This window comes from Stegostoma tigrinum, chromosome 27 (genome assembly GCF_030684315.1).
Source record: "Stegostoma tigrinum isolate sSteTig4 chromosome 27, sSteTig4.hap1, whole genome shotgun sequence".
Lineage (NCBI taxonomy): Eukaryota > Metazoa > Chordata > Chondrichthyes > Orectolobiformes > Stegostomatidae > Stegostoma > Stegostoma tigrinum.
In genome coordinates, this window is record NC_081380.1 from 23,500,560 (window position 1) to 23,517,104 (window position 16,545).

General features: G+C 44.0%; 1 protein-coding gene across 3 annotated transcripts in view; it reads right to left on the reverse strand.

Moving 5' to 3' along the window:
- Nucleotides 1-5,147: 5,147 nt before the first annotated feature.
- usp32 (ubiquitin specific peptidase 32) overlaps nt 5,148-16,545 on the reverse strand; it is a 210,533-nt gene continuing 199,135 nt past the window's right edge. For all 3 annotated transcript variants that reach the window (XM_048557263.2, XM_048557262.2, XM_048557261.2), the window contains 2 exons: nt 8,576-8,668; nt 5,148-7,287 (listed from right to left, as the gene is read on the reverse strand). In XM_048557263.2, the coding sequence (XP_048413220.1) occupies nt 7,114-7,287; nt 8,576-8,668 (267 nt within the window). In that variant the 3' untranslated portion in view covers nt 5,148-7,113. The remainder of the gene's footprint in view (nt 7,288-8,575; nt 8,669-16,545) is intronic.

The following is a 16,545-nucleotide window of genomic DNA, read 5'->3' on the forward strand; positions in this document are numbered from 1 at the left end:
AGTCACTGTCTCCTAAGGGTTCCTTCACTTTAAACTCCCTTTTCAAGTCAGACTCATTGGACAGCACTAAATTCAGAATATGGTAGGAACTGCCGATGCTGGAGAATCTGAGATAACACGGTGTAAAGCTGGATGAACACAGCAGGCCAAGCAGCGTCAGAGGAGCAGGAAGGCTGACATTTCGGTTTGAGACCCTTATTCAGAAATGGGGGAGGGGAAGGCGATTCTGAAATAAATAGGGAGAGGGAGAGGGGGAGGTGGATAGAAGATGGATAAAGGAGAAGATAAGTGGAGAGAAGATAGACAGGTCAAAGGGGTGAGTTTGGAGCCAGTGAAGGTGAGTGTAGGTAGGGAGTTAGGGAGGGGATAGGACAGCCCAGGGAGGTCAGACAGGTCAAGGTGGTGGAATGAGGTTGGTGGGTAGGAGATGGGGTTGGGGCTTGAGGTGGTAGGAATGGTTAGGGAGGTGGGGTCTAGCTGGGATAATAAAATGTGAGGCTGGATGAACACAGCAGGCCAAGCAGCATCTCAGGAGCACAAAAGCTGACGTTTCGGGCCTAGACCCTTCATCAGAGAGGGGGATGGGGGGAGGGAACTGGAATAAATAGGGAGAGAGGGGGAGGCGGACCGAAGATGGAGAGTAAAGAAGATAGGTGGAGAGGGTGTAGGTGGGGAGGTAGGGAGGGGATAGGTCAGTCCAGGGAAGACGGACAGGTCAAGGAGGTGGGATGAGGTTAGTAGGTAGCTGGGGGTGCGGCTTGGGGTGGGAGGAAGGGATGGGTGAGAGGAAGAACCGGTTAGGGAGGCAGAGACAGGTTGGACTGGTTTTGGGATGCAGTGGGTGGGGGGGAAGAGCTGGGCTGGTTGTGTGGTGCAGTGGGGGGAGGGGATGAACTGGGCTGGTTTAGGGATGCAGTGGGGGAAGGGGAGATTTTGAAACTGGTGAAGTCCACATTGATACCATATGGCTGCAGGGTTCCCAGGCGGAATATGAGTTGCTGTTCCTGCAACCTTCGGGTGGCATCATTGTGGCAGTGCAGGAGGCCCATGATGGACATGTCATCAAGAGAATGGGAGGGGGAGTGGAAATGGTTTGCGACTGGGAGGTGCAGTTGTTTGTTGCGAACTGAGCGGAGGTGTTCTGCAAAGCGGTCCCCAAGCCTCCGCTTGGTTTCCCCAATGTAGAGGAAGCCGCACCGGGTACAGTGGATGCAGTAGCTGGGCTTGTTTTGGGTTACAGTTGGGGGAGGATGAAGTCCACATTGATACCCTTGGGCTGCAGGGTATCAATGCGCAGGGTTCCCAAGCGAAATATGAGATGCTGTTCCTGCAGTGGGTGGTGTCATTGTGGCAATGCAGGATGTCCAGGATGGACATGTTGGCCAAGGAGTGGGAGGGGGAGTTTATATGGTTCACGACGGGGAGCTGCAGTTGTTTGTTGTGAACCTAGTGTAGGTGTTCTGCAAAGTGGTCCCCAAGCCTCTGCTTGGTTTCCCCGATGTAGAGGAGGCCACAAGGGGAACAGTGGATACAGTATACCACACTGGCAGATGTGCAGGTGAACATCTGTTTGATGTGGAAGTTCTTTTTGGGGCCTGGGATGGGGGTGAGGCGGGGAGGTGTAGGGACAGGTGTAGCACTTGCTTTGGTTGCAGGGAAATGTGCTGGGGGTGGTGGGTCTGGAAGGGAGTGTGGAGCAGACAAGGGACTTGTGGAGTGGGTGGTCCCTCTGGAAAGCAGATAAGGGTGGGGAGGGAAAAATGTCTTTGGTAGTGGGGTCAGATTGCAGATGGCAGAAGTGTCGGAGGATGATGTGTTGGATTCGGAGGTCGGTGAGGTGGTATGTGAGGATGAGGTGGATTCTGTTTTGGTTGTTACTGCAGGTAGGGGGTGTGAGGGTTGAGTTGCGGGAAATGCGGGAGACACAGTCAAGGGCGTTTTCAATCACTGGAGGGGAAGTTGTGGTCCTTGAAAAAGAGGACATCTGGGATGTCTGGCAGTGGAATGCCTCATCTCGGGAGCAGATGCAGTGGAGGCGAAGGAATTGGGAATAGGGGATGGCCTTTTTGTAGGAAGGTGGGTGGGAGAAGGTGAATTCTAGGTAGTTATGGGAATTAGTAGGTTTGAAACGGATATCTGTTTCCGGGTCGGTGCTGGACATGGAGACGGGGGGTCCGGGAAGAAGAGATAGGTATCAGAGATGGTCGAGGTGAATTTAAGGTTGGGGTGGAACGTGTTAGTGAAGTGGGAGCACGAGGCGGCACCGATAGTCATGAATGTAACGGAGGAAGAGGTGGGGGATAGGGCCAGTGTAGCTTTGGAAGAGGGATTGTTCTGCGTATCCTGCAAAGAGGCAAGCATACCTTGGGCCCATGCGGGTACCAGTAGCCACCCCCTTTGTCTATAGGAAGTGGGAGCAATTGAAAGAGAAGTTGTTGAGGGTGAGGGAAAAGTTCGGCTAGGTGGATGAGGGTGTCAGTAGAGGGAGACTGGTGGGGACTGGTCAGGCCTGCGGTACAGGAAGAAGCGAAGGGCCTTTAGGCCTTCTGAATGGGGAGTGCAGTTATATAGGGACTGGACATCCGTGGTAAAGATGAGGTGTTGGGGACTGGGCAATTGGAAGTGAGAGCGTGGGTGGTGTCACAGACGTAGGTAGGGAGTTCCTGGGCCAAAGGGGAGAAAATGGAGTCCAGTTAGGTGGAGATAAGTTTGATGGGGCAGGGGCAGGAGCAGGCGGAGACAATGGGTCGACCAGGGCAGTCAGGTTTGTGGATTTTGGGAAGGAGATAGAAGCAGGCGGTGTGGGGGTGGGGAGTGATGAGTTTAGAGGCTGTCAGTGGGAGGTCACCTGAGGTTGTGGATGGTTTGGTGCTCAGGGGTGGGATCATGATCAAGGGGCCAATAGGAGGTGGTGGCAGAGAGCAGGCGTCTGGCCTTGGTGATGTTGAGGTCAGTGTGCCATACGACAACTGCACCTCCCTCGTCTTTGGGTTTTATGGTGATGTTAGGATTGGAGCGGAGGATTGCACTTTCTGTGGGGGAGTGGTTGGAGTGGGTGAGGCGGGTGGAGAGTTTGCGTGATCGATGTCTCAATGGCAATTAGAGATGAAGAGGTCGAGGGAGGGTAGGAGGCCTCAGGGTGGTGTCCAGGAGGAGGAGTCAGTAGAGGGAGGGTTAGGCTTGGTTAAAGAAGTGTGTGCAGAGGCGGCGGAAAAATTGCTCAGTGTTCAAACGTGAGTGGTATTGTTGGCACTGATTAAGAAAGATACAATTTACATGCATTTGGAAAGGCAAGGACTGATGAAGAATAGCAGCATGGTTTAATGTGAGTGAAATTGTGTCTCACAAACTTGATTGAGTTTTTTAATGAAGTAACCAAAAAGATTTTGGGCAGTGAAAGATGTTGTTTACTTGGACTTCAGTAAAGCCTTTGACAAGGTTCCACTTGGTAGATTATTTACTAAAGTTAGATCACATGGGACAGAGGTGGTGGCAGAGGATTGTTGTTTTGGACTGGAAGCCTGGCAGCAGTGTTCCACAGGATTAGTGCTGGGTCCACTTTTGTTTGTCATTTATATAAACGATTTGGCTGAGAATATAGGAGGTATGGTTAGTGTTTGCAGATGATGCCAAAATTGGTGGTATAGTAGACAATGAAGAAGGTTTTCTAAGATTACAGAGATCTTATCAATTGGGTTAAGGAGCTGAGGAGTGGCAGCTGGAGTTTAATTTGGATAAATGAGATATTGTATTTTGCTAATACAAACACCAAGGACTTAAACAATTAAAGGTAGGGCCCTGGGTGAAATTTCTGAAGGTGAGAATCAAACTCCATTCAGAAAAGCAAGGTTTGGTGAGGGACAGTTGCATGGTTTAATCAGATGGAGATTGTGCCTAACAAATCTGGTGGAACTTTGAGGTGACTAATTGTGTAGATGAGTGTAATGCAGTAAAAATTTTTACGGATTTCAGCAAGGCCTTTGACAACATTCCACTTCAGACACTGCGAAAGAAAGTGAAAACAAATAAGATCTAGGGTAACTTGGCAAGTTGAATCCAAATTGGCTTATGGCAGTTGAAGGCTGTTTGTGTTAGTGTTACTGGAGGCTGGTATCCTGTGGCATACCACAAGGATCAGTTCTTGATTCCTAATTGTCATTATATAATGATGTAGATGAGAATGGGGGGGAGCTGGGGTAAAATAAGCAAGTTTGCAGATGACACGGGTGGTTGACAGTAAGAAAGGAGGTCTTGGGATATAGACCTATTGGTCATCTGGGCATGTTTGTGACAAAGTTTAGGCCTGAAAAATGTGAGGTGATGTAGTTTAGTTGTAGTAACGAGAGTACTAAATCAGTGGCAGGACATTAGAAGCTCAGGAACACTGGTGTCTTGGGATGCTTGTCCACAATCCCTAAAGGCGGCAGGGCATGTTAATAGGGTAATACTAGTTGAGACATACAAGAGCAGGGCGGTTATATAGTTGTACAGAACTTCAGTTAGGCCACACCTGGAATACTGTGCAGTTCTGGTCACCATGGGAGGGGGTGCAGAGGAAATCCACCAGGATATTGCTTTGAGGAGAGGCTGGATTAGCTCAGGTTGTTTGCTTTGGAATAGAGAAGGTTAATCGTAAAATCTGTGGAAGCAGGCCATTTGGCCCATCAAGTTTACACCAGTCCTCCAAAGAGCATCCCACCCAGACCCATGGCCGATTCACTTAACCTGCACATCTTTAGACTGTGGGAGGAAACCTGCAAAGGCAGGGGGAGAATGTGCAAACTCCACACAGACAATCAGCCAAAGACGGAATTGAGCCTGGGCCTTCAACACTGAGCCAGCAGTGCTAACCACTAAGCCAGCATGCTGTCCTAATATAGATTCCCAAATAGCCATGTAATTAATGGCAAGTATATTAGCTAATATTAACATAGCATGCATGCAGTACCTTAGAATATCACATTTAATACTTCTGGTAACTGTTTATTATTCAGTATTCAATTCTTTTACTAAAATAAATGCCTTTTTAATGCATGTTTACACTTCCTGTGACATTATCCCAATTCGTACATTTTGACCAATTTCCTTAAGGTTACAAGTTCCTGTTTTATCAAAATAAATCTATTTACACATTTATTCAAGTCAGTTACTCCAGCCATTGTATTTATTGTTTTAATAGTTACAGATGAACAGGTTCACTCCATATACAATTACCAATAGTTTTTACAGATCGTATTACAATACATCACTGCTATTTGTATTTACAAAGCACTTATGTACATAAAAATCTTCCAATTAATTCAGTGCAATGTCTTTTTTTTACAATTTACAAAATAAGATGTAATGTAATTACTCATAAATTAATAAATTCTGCAGTTAATGATTTAATTTAATAAAAAAAATATTTTTCAATCATTATATCTATAACAGACTTGTAAGAACACACAGTACAGCAGTAGATTGCACTACCGGCCCTTATTTCAGGGCTGTGGCTGAAAGGATGGTTTTAAAATATTAATATCTCACACAATCACTCAGGCTTTTTGTTTTAAACTCTTGAAGAGCATAAAAAGAGGAACAGTTATAGAGACAATGTAAAATTGTTGCTTTTGTTCTAATCATAATGTGCACCTGTGTTTGTCAGAATATTCAAAATGCACAACATTGTTAAGTGCATGATCGCTGCTTCAGTGTTATGTAGAGAAAATATGGCTAGATTGATTTAGAATACCAAGCAATGAGGCACTGAATTTAGCCATCACCTTTAGAATTACTGTGTCAAAACTGTGTTACACAGACTGTAACAGCGCAAAGGAACCAGCAGTTCCATATTACATTGTATTTGCCAACGTTCCTGTTTAATGGAGCTGAATTAGTAGTCTTTACATGAATACACACATACACACACACACACATATATATATTTAAGACCGTCTGAAGTAGCTGTAGGATTTTACAGGATATCAATAAAAGTCACATTGGGCGGGAATTACAATGACCTTCAAAAGGTAAAACACTGTTCAATAATAGTACCTAACTCAGGCTATCAAATGTTTGTTCCAGTTTTGAATATAACAAAATAGATCACAAATTATCTGTTTCTGCTAACTAGGTTGTTTTTATGATGGTAAAGAAAAACAGCACTGTTTTAAAACGCATCTAGGTTATGGACACTTTGAAGTAATGACATCATTTTAAAAATCCAAACCAATATTTAAGTGAAAAAATTCTGTGCTTAAACTATTTGTAATATAAGAGCAGTGCTGAAAATACAGGTGAAGTTTAAATGCAACACTAGCAAAACCTTCAAAATAGGTTTCTTTAGTTTTAGCCTAATGAAGAACAAACCTGAAGATAGTTTGCTCCAAAAAAAAATATAATTATTAAAATAACAATAAGTTTAGCTTAACCTAATAAGTTATTTCTAGGTTTAAGTAACATGTAAAACAATAAAACTGATGTGAGGAACATACAAGAAACACAACCTCATTTTGCATTACCTTTTTAATTGCTTGAATTGATTCAGTTCAATTCACCTTTGTCTCGGTGAAGAGATTTAAATAATCATGGGCCATATTTTGTAATTTCTCAGGATTTTACCTTGAACAAAAAGTGTGATTCCAAAACATTTACACAGGTTTTAAAATATTATTTTTTCTACAACAGTATAATGTTAAAAATACAAGCTAAAGCGGTGGTTAAAAAGGTAACAAATGCAACCTGTGTTTCATGAACAATTCACTCCAAATTCACTAGGGGAAAATACAGTCTACTCAGTTAAAATGCTGTAAATGATGTTTTAGGAAGTTTAAATTTCTGGCATGCTACCATTCTGGTCTCATCAACACAATGCATGAAACTCAGTTTAAGAAAAGGAGGTAGCAGATCATGTTGGCTACTGACATGTTGCAATTAACTACTGGAAAAATCAGTATTACCATCTGTATTCAAATTCTACATTTTGTTTTCTTATGCTTCATAATCACAAAAGATATTTGCAGAAGCAGTACATTTTGAGAAGAAATCCTGTCCAACCCTGCAAATCTCACTTGGAGTGTTTCATTGCTCAGTCATTCTGAAATCTCATGGCATTTTGCAAATGGAAAAAAACATTCATTGCAGAATACAGTACTTTCTGTAATCAGATTCAAAATCTTCATCCATACTGCTAGTGTCTGCCATCTTCTTGCCTTCTGTCTTTGGCAGGAACTGTGCATAGTTCACACCTTGTTGTTCATAGAAAAGTATGTAGGCTGAATCAGTGTCAATTTCATCAGGGCGTACCTCCTGGAATGGAGAAAGAAAAAATTAGGATCATAGTAAATTGTTACTGGATTTACAAGAGAAGGGTTATGGGGAATAAACCAGGATATCATTCTCAGATAAGAAATAAAAAGTCATAAAACAAAAATGTTATCTAATAAATGTGCAGTATTTATTCATTTAAGATTGTGGTCACTGGAACTGGAGTAAGGAGGAAATTAGAACATTCTGTGCAGACCTTTCTCACCACTTCCACCATATATGTTTTGTCCTGGAATGACTAGTTCAATCTCTATTTGAATATAATAAAAGCCTTTCTAGTCATTGTTGTACCCATAACTTATGGTTAAGCATTGATAAAATTGGATCTATCCTCTTTTGCTCATCCAACACTACTTTCATTCCTCTGAAGTCTGTTCACTATCTTGGTTGCCATCGTTTGCTTAATTTGATATTAAAAGCTTTTCCCTCTTTGAAGCAAAGCGAACATGACTGCCCAGATCTGGTTACCAAGGGCATATATAGAAACACTGGTCCACTTTTGCCCAGCCCTCCAGAATCTAGTAGTTAATGGATTTTGTACTTTAAGGCTCTACTTTTCTAATATTTCAACGGCCTGTGCTTTTTTTCATCTTTCCAGTACCCTCCAAACTCAATTTCTTAAATTTAACTCAAACACCCCAGAAACATAACCATCCACCTCTGTCAGAATTACACAAGATTACAGGTAAGAGAGAGAAAAGTAATGTTTCTATCCAACAGCCTTATCACATCTATGCACTATAACAAGGACATCTGCTTATCTCACCTTGCTAGATTTCCAGATCTCCCTACTGAGTGAGGAAAAAAAAAACCGTGATTCCCTCTAATATTTCTGCCTATTACTTTAAACCTGTGTGCCTTGGTTTTTGACTGCTCTGCCATGGCAAGTAGGGCCTTACTATCCACACTATATAGAACCCTCAATTTTTATTAATTTCAATTCATTCTTTACTTAAATTCTTTTCCAATGAAAGCAATAACCCCTCCAATTGTTTCCACAGTTAAAATTCTCATTCCAGATATCCCTTTCAAAACCCTTATAAACTTTACCTTCGACAGCGTTTTTTTAAAACCCCTTGACTACATACTTTTTAGATTACTTTTTCTATGTGAGAAGTACCATAAAAAATGGAAGTTGAGTTAGCCAAGTATGGCATATTTTGGACACAGGCCACAGAATATACACTGCGATACCAAAACGACTATGTTCAATTTACACAATTTCAACATTTTCACAATGACAAGAATAAAAATAGTTCCATTAACGTACCTTACAGGAACTATCATTGTAACAGTACCACTTTTCATTGGGGTTTTTGGCATATGTTACGTAGTGGCCTCCTCCCAAAATTCCTGAATGGCACTAGATGAATAAAACAGATTTTTTTTGATAATGGATAACATTTTACTGCTTTTGATATATTACATTATTTTTGAAAAACAATTATTCACAGGATGAGGGCATCACTAGCTAGGCTTGCATTTATTGCCCATCTCTAATTGCTCAGAAGAAAGTGAACAGTCAATCATGTTGCTGTGCGTCTGCAGTCATATGTCAGCCAAACCAGGTAAAGACGGCAGATTATGCTACTATTTGCCATGGCAGGATTTGAACACAGGTCCCCAAAATAGTACTTGGGTCTCTGAATTAACAGTCCAGCAATAATCCCACCAGGCCATTGCCTCCCTTCTCTTCATCCTATGTAAATGATTTGCCACTAAAATAGTTAGCAATATATTAAATGACAGCTAAAGACAGCAGTAAAAAGGTTCAAGCAGACTTTCAAACAAAAAAGTTGCATTTTTATAACCTTTTTAGTTCTCGATCAAATATGCCCATTGGAAAATTAAATTTGTATCTCAGATCTAAAGAAACACTGTAGAAGACAGAAGATTAATAAAGATGGAAGTTAGAATGTCATTCAAAATTTATGGGAGACACCACCTGAGATAAAACTGATCTAGGAGTTTGAAGATAGAATAGTGAAGGGGAAATCCAATGGCTATCTTGTTACATTTCTAAAAGGGTTAAGTACACCAAAAATAAATTTTTAGTGTCATCGGTGATTGATGAGAACTTATTCACACATCAACTACAGCACAATAAACAAAAACGTTTTCCAATTAGTTGTTTGGTAGGGTGTAATATTTAGAGTCTTGCTGAAAACACATTTTGCTGAAGCTTTTCATCTTACACTCTTCAGGACAATTATCACAACCACTTAAATAGGGAAGGAACCATTTATTCAAATTGTAAATACAATGCTGTAGTATGTCTTTCTGCAGGTTAACGGTTACCTAGATCAGACAAACTCACAGACATGAGGGCATCACTTTTGGTCCTAAAATGTGCCATTTACCTCAGACTACTTTGGAAGGGTAAGGTATTTCAAAAGTTTCAGCAACAGGTGAAGCTAATTGTTTCACACAACGACTGTACAGTAGCAACATGAGTGGTATTCACCACTGACAGGATGCTGCCTTCAAGCCAAAAAGACATTGTGTCTGCACACAAACAATATGGTACATGAATTTAAGTACCAGTGTGATGCTAGGTACCAAGTCATCACCATAGTCTTACCAGACCATTCTCTCAGTGAGATAACTGATGGTGATTTAGCCTGAGGGCCACCAACCTCAGGCAAAGAGAGTGTCCTTCATGGTAACCTCACTGTGGTTGGCATCACACTGCTTCACAAACTAATCTTCCAACCAACAGAACTAAACCAAGCACCAGTGCTAGGTATGTAGTCTGTACACCCCAAATACTGATCTCTTCTGCTGTTCATATCAACCTACTAACCATGTCCAACCAGCCCATGCTTGCAAAACTCAGTGTCCAATATTAGATGTGATACTGTGATAGGATTACTCAGCAAAGGCTGTTCAGAGTGAAGAACTATGTTGACTATCTGTTGAGAATTATCACTCAGGCATTCTGGTACTCTTGGACATGCTAGAAGCTACAGATATACACAGGGCTTGTTTTTGCAGACAGAAAGAACACTTACACAACGCAACTGTTTTGACTCAAGAAAATAGGGCAATGTCCTGACTGGAGTCAACCTGCCTGGTTTAAAATGTAAACAAAACTCAGCACTTACTCATCAAACATCATTACTTGATGCATTCCCACAGGAACACTTCTACCAGGAGGCACTGTCCTCTCAGAATAAATGTTGCTTTCCCTCATTGTAGTACTTATCTAAATTGTTTTGATGAAAAAGCATTAACAATGTGTCTTTATCCCTCTGTAAAACTCAGAAGTTTTTTAAATAACATGACCATCTAATGGAATATGCTCACTACAGTGGTAGACCAGGCTCAGACTTGGATTTTAGTTATAATGTGCATTGACAATCTGGAGCAGAACATCAGTTATGCAATTTTAACTTTGCTAATGACACAAGACAATGCACTGGATTTTGAACCTCAAAATAAAGGAAATTAAGTATAACTGGATTTTGGATAATGTGTGAATGTGCAGTCAAGACCAACAAACATCTTTCAACATAAACATGCAGTTACATACACAAAGCACAAGTGAGTATAGGTCAGTAGTGACAGGTAAGCGATTTGGAGGTGATTACTGATTACTCCTCAAAGTTCAAGTACAGTGTGAGGAAGATGCAAGTCAAAGGAAGATGACTGTCTAACTGCAACTGTTCAGTACAACACTAGAAACATGGTAGGGTTATTTAAATTTTAATGAGCTTTCAGTTAGAACATGGCAAACCATTTTAACCCCACATCACAAAGATGACATTCTGGCTCCTCAGGCAATACACAATGAGCAACAGCCTAACAGCAAATAATTTGTATTTATGTGGTGCTTTTAACACAAAAGCTTTCTCACCCTTCACTGCAGCTTTATCAAAAATATTTAACACTGAGCCAGGGAGTTTTGGAGCAGAAGGACATAAAAGCTATGTTCTAGGAGTGTCTTAAACAGAAAAGGGCAATGGAAAGGTAGAGAGATTTCAGGAGGAATTTCCACAAATGAGGGCATGAGCAGCGGAATGCATGGTCACTAATGGTGTATCAATTAAAATCAGGTATTGAATGTATTCAGTCACGTTTTCAGTTGAGTTTGCTAGAAAGCAAATTTGTTTCAGCGTTTTAAAATAGAAGCTATAGATAATATACAAGTTTATTGATTAATGCACAGTAATAGTCTGCGTAAAGTTATGGATAGATTATTCAAATTGAGAAATCGGAACATATAGTTGGACCTTTGGAAATTTACTTTCTTAGAAGCACTTAATCTGTGGAACAAGATTTCAGAGGTGATAATTAAATTGAATCCTTGCAGTTCTTGTTAACAATTCTGGACAGGGTTTTTGGAAAAAAGTGATTACATTAGAAAGACAACTTATTCTCAACAGAGATAACAGTGTGGAGCTGGAGGAATACAGCAGGTCAGACAGCATCAGAGGAGAGAAAAGCTGATGTTTCAGGTTGGGACCTTTCTTCAGTAGAAGGGTCCTGATCCCAAATGTCAGCTTTTCTGCTCCTCCGATGCTGCCTGGCCTGCTGTGTTTCTCCAGCTCCACACTGTTATCTCTGGCTCCAGCATTGACAGTTCTTAGTAACTCTGAACTTATTCCCAACAGTTTGCACCCAGTGAGGCTTATTTAATACTTAACTAATTACTTTTGATGTGTCTGAGAGACATTAGTGATGGATGAATTCTGAATTCAGAGTTTTAGTTTAAGAGTTCTTCAAGATTATATGCAAACAGTCAGAATAAATACATTGCTGAGTCCACCAAAATACAAAGTTAGCACAGATAATAAAATGTGAGGCTGGATGAACACAGCAGGCCAAGCAGCATCTCAGGAGCACAAAAGCTGACGTTTCGGGCCTAGACCCTTCATCAGAGAGGGGGATGGGGGGAGGGAACTGGAATAAATAGGGAGAGAGGGGGAGGCGGACCGAAGATGGAGAGCAAAGAAGATAGGTGGAGAGGGTGTAGGTGGGGAGGTAGGGAGGGGATAGGTCAGTCCAGGGAAGACGGACAGGTCAAGGAGGTGGGATGAGGTTAGTAGGTAGCTGGGGGTGCGGCTGGGGGTGGGAGGAAGGGATGGGTGAGAGGAAGAACCGGTTAGGGAGGCAGAGACAGGTTGGACTGGTTTTGGGATGCAGTGGGTGGGGGGGAAGAGCTGGGCTGGTTGTGTGGTGCAGTGGGGGGAGGGGATGAACTGGGCTGGTTTAGGGATGCAGTGGGGGAAGGGGAGATTTTGAAACTGGTGAAGTCCACATTGATACCATATGGCTGCAGGGTTCCCAGGCGGAATATGAGTTGCTGTTCCTGCAACCTTCGGGTGGCATCATTGTGGCAGTGCAGGAGGCCCATGATGGACATGTCATCAAGAGAATGGGAGGGGGAGTGGAAATGGTTTGCGACTGGGAGGTGCAGTTGTTTGTTGCGAACTGAGCGGAGGTGTTCTGCAAAGCGGTCCCCAAGCCTCCGCTTGGTTTCCCCAATGTAGAGAAAGCCGCACCGGGTACAGTGGATGCAGTATACCACATTGGCAGATGTGCAGGTGAACCTCTGCTTAATGTGGAATGTCATCTTGGGGCCTGGGATGGGGGTGAGGGAGGAGGTGTGGGGACAAGTGTAGCATTTCCTGCGGTTGCAGGGGAAGGTGCCGGGTGTGGTGGGGTTGGAGGGCAGTGTGGAGCGAACAAGGGAGTCACGGAGAGAGTGGTCTCTCCGGAAAGCAGACAGGGGTGGGGATGGAAAAATGTCTTGGGTGGTGGGGTCGGATTGTAAATGGCGGAAGTGTCGGAGGATAATGCGTTGTATCCGGAGGTTGGTAGGGTGGTGTGTGAGAACGAGGGGGATCCTCTTGGGGCGGTTGTGGCGGGGGCGGGGTGTGAGGGATGTGTCGCGGGAAATGCGGGAGACGCGGTCAAGGGCGTTCTCAATCACCGTGGGGGGGAAGTTGCGGTCCTTAAAGAACTTGGACATCTGGGATGTGCGGGAGTGGAATGTCTTATCGTGGGAGCAGATGCGGCGGAGGCGGAGGAATTGGGAATAGGGGATGGACTCCATTTTCTCCCCTTTGGTCCAGGAACTCCCCACCTATGTCCGTGACACCACCCACGCCCTCCACCTCCTCCAGGACTTCCAATTCCCTGGCCCCCAACACCTCATATTCACCATGGACGTCCAGTCCCTGTACACCTGCATTCCGCATGGAGATGGCCTCAAGGCCCTCCGCTTCTTCCTGTCCCGCAGGCCCGACCAGGCCCCCTCCACCGACACTCTCATCCGCCTAGCGGAACTCGTCCTCACACTCAACAACTTCTCTTTTGACTCCTCCCACTTCCTACAGACTAAGGGGGTGGCCATGGGCACCCGCATGGGCCCCAGCTATGCCTGCCTCTTTGTAGGTTACGTGGAACAGTCCATCTTCCGCACCTACACAGGCCCCAAACCCCACCTCTTCCTCCGGTACATTGATGACTGTATCGGCGCCGCCTCTTGCTCCCCAGAGGAGCTCGAACAGTTCATCCACTTCACCAACACCTTCCACCCCAACCTTCAGTTCACCTGGGCCATCTCCAGCACATCCCTCACCTTCCTGGACCTCTCAGTCTCCATCTCAGGCAACCAGCTTGTAACTGATGTCCATTTCAAGCCCACCGACTCCCACAGCTACCTAGAATACACCTCCTCCCACCCACCCTCCTGCAAAAACTCCATCCCCTATTCCCAATTCCTCCGCCTCCGCCGCATCTGCTCCCACGATAAGACATTCCACTCCCGCACATCCCAGATGTCCAAGTTCTTTAAGGACCGCAACTTCCCCCCCACGGTGATTGAGAACGCCCTTGACCGCGTCTCCCGCATTTCCCGCGACACATCCCTCACACCCCGCCCCCGCCACAACCGCCCCAAGAGGATCCCCCTCGTTCTCACACACCACCCTACCAACCTCCGGATACAACGCATTATCCTCCGACACTTCCGCCATTTACAATCCGACCCCACCACCCAAGACATTTTTCCATCCCCACCCCTGTCTGCTTTCCGGAGAGACCACTCTCTCCGTGACTCCCTTGTTCGCTCCACACTGCCCTCCAACCCCACCACACCCGGCACCTTCCCCTGCAACCGCAGGAAATGCTACACTTGTCCCCACACCTCCTCCCTCACCCCCATCCCAGGCCCCAAGATGACATTCCACATTAAGCAGAGGTTCACCTGCACATCTGCCAATGTGGTATACTGCATCCACTGTACCCGGTGCGGCTTTCTCTACATTGGGGAAACCAAGCGGAGGCTTGGGGACCGCTTTGCAGAACACCTCCGCTCAGTTCGCAACAAACAACTGCACCTCCCAGTCGCAAACCATTTCCACTCCCCCTCCCATTCTCTTGATGACATGTCCATCATGGGCCTCCTGCACTGCCACAATGATGCCACCCGAAGGTTGCAGGAACAGCAACTCATATTCCGCCTGGGAACCCTGCAGCCATATGGTATCAATGTGGACTTCACCAGTTTCAAAATCTCCCCTTCCCCCACTGCATCCCTAAACCAGCCCAGTTCATCCCCTCCCCCCACTGCACCACACAACCAGCCCAGCTCTTCCCCCCCACCCACTGCATCCCAAAACCAGTCCAACCTGTCTCTGCCTCCCTAACCGGTTCTTCCTCTCACCCATCCCTTCCTCCCACCCCCAGCCGCACCCCCAGCTACCTACTAACCTCATCCCACCTCCTTGACCTGTCCGTCTTCCCTGGACTGACCTATCCCCTCCCTACCTCCCCACCTACACCCTCTCCACCTATCTTCTTTGCTCTCCATCTTCGGTCCGCCTCCCCCTCTCTCCCTATTTATTCCAGTTCCCTCCCCCCATCCCCCTCTCTGATGAAGGGTCTAGGCCCGAAACGTCAGCTTTTGTGCTCCTGAGATGCTGCTTGGCCTGCTGTGTTCATCCAGCCTCACATTTTATTATCTTGGAATCTCCAGCATCTACAGTTCCCATTATCTCTGATACAAAGTTAGCACATATGGGTTTAATGGCTAATCCTGATTTATGGAAATCCCTGAATTGTCAGTCTTCAATTTGCTGTAATTTAAACGGGCTTTTGATATAATGAAATTGTGAGGTAAATGCAGTGATGCTTGAGCATGGGAGGGCATGAGTGGAATTCCTCCTGGTTCAATATGCACTAAATGGGAGTGGGGTGAGGCCAGAAAAGGCAAAGTGAATAAACATCCTGCTTGTGCAGTTGTGTGTGCTTCCCTATGTTGAATTAAAAAGCAACAAACATGTTCCGTGAGCAACCCGTCTGATTGGAGTAAAGGCATATATCTAGGTTCATTTGCAAAATGAATTAAATTTAGGCCTGAATACTTTGTGTGTTTGTAAGAAAAATGAGTATTTTTGCTTATAATTATCTTGGTATTGATTAATTTCTTCAAGATGGTTCATTGAGGATCGAGTAGTTTTGTTTTTATTCACAGAAAATAGCCTAGCAGATTTGTCATCTCAGACTTGGGATAAACTCATTCAGTTCAAATACAAGCATCTTGTGGTTTCATTTGAACCTTTTCAAAAAAACCAAGGGCTTTCAAGACAGAGTGAATCGTTAGTTTTTTGACGAATTTCTTGGTGACCCTGGTCCAATTTGGAAAGTCAATCTTAACAAGTAGGATGAGGCAGAGGGAATAGAGAACTTCATGAATAGTCATCAACAAGCTACCATGTAAAGATTAAAATGCCAGAAACTGGTTTCTAATCCTATTTTATAACAGGCATTCACGCTATTTAAATGATTAAGAATGCAATCTAATCAAACAAGGGTCATTATCGAATACAATTTCTAATCAGTACTGATGATGACAGTGCTTTATAGTTCGCAGATGTTTGGAAGGAATAATGCAAATTGGTCAGTAAGGCCATTAACCAGCCTGTAGATTCACAAGTGGAATTTAACTGGTGTGATAATCATCGTTAACTTGCACTTGAAAGCCTGAGAAAACTGACTGGCAGTCAGCATTGAACAGTTCCAGTGAAGACAAAAAGAAAATGTGAAAGTAGTCAGTAACACGTTTGTTTTCAAGGAGGTCATCTCATTGAATTACTTAAGAGTTGACAACAGAAAAAAGACGAAGCTACATTTTTCAAATTCTGAAATTTTGAGCTCATTTCACGAACAAACTGTTTTCCAAGCCCATTTGTAAGTCAATGATTTTGGATGAATTCCTATAGATTAATTTAC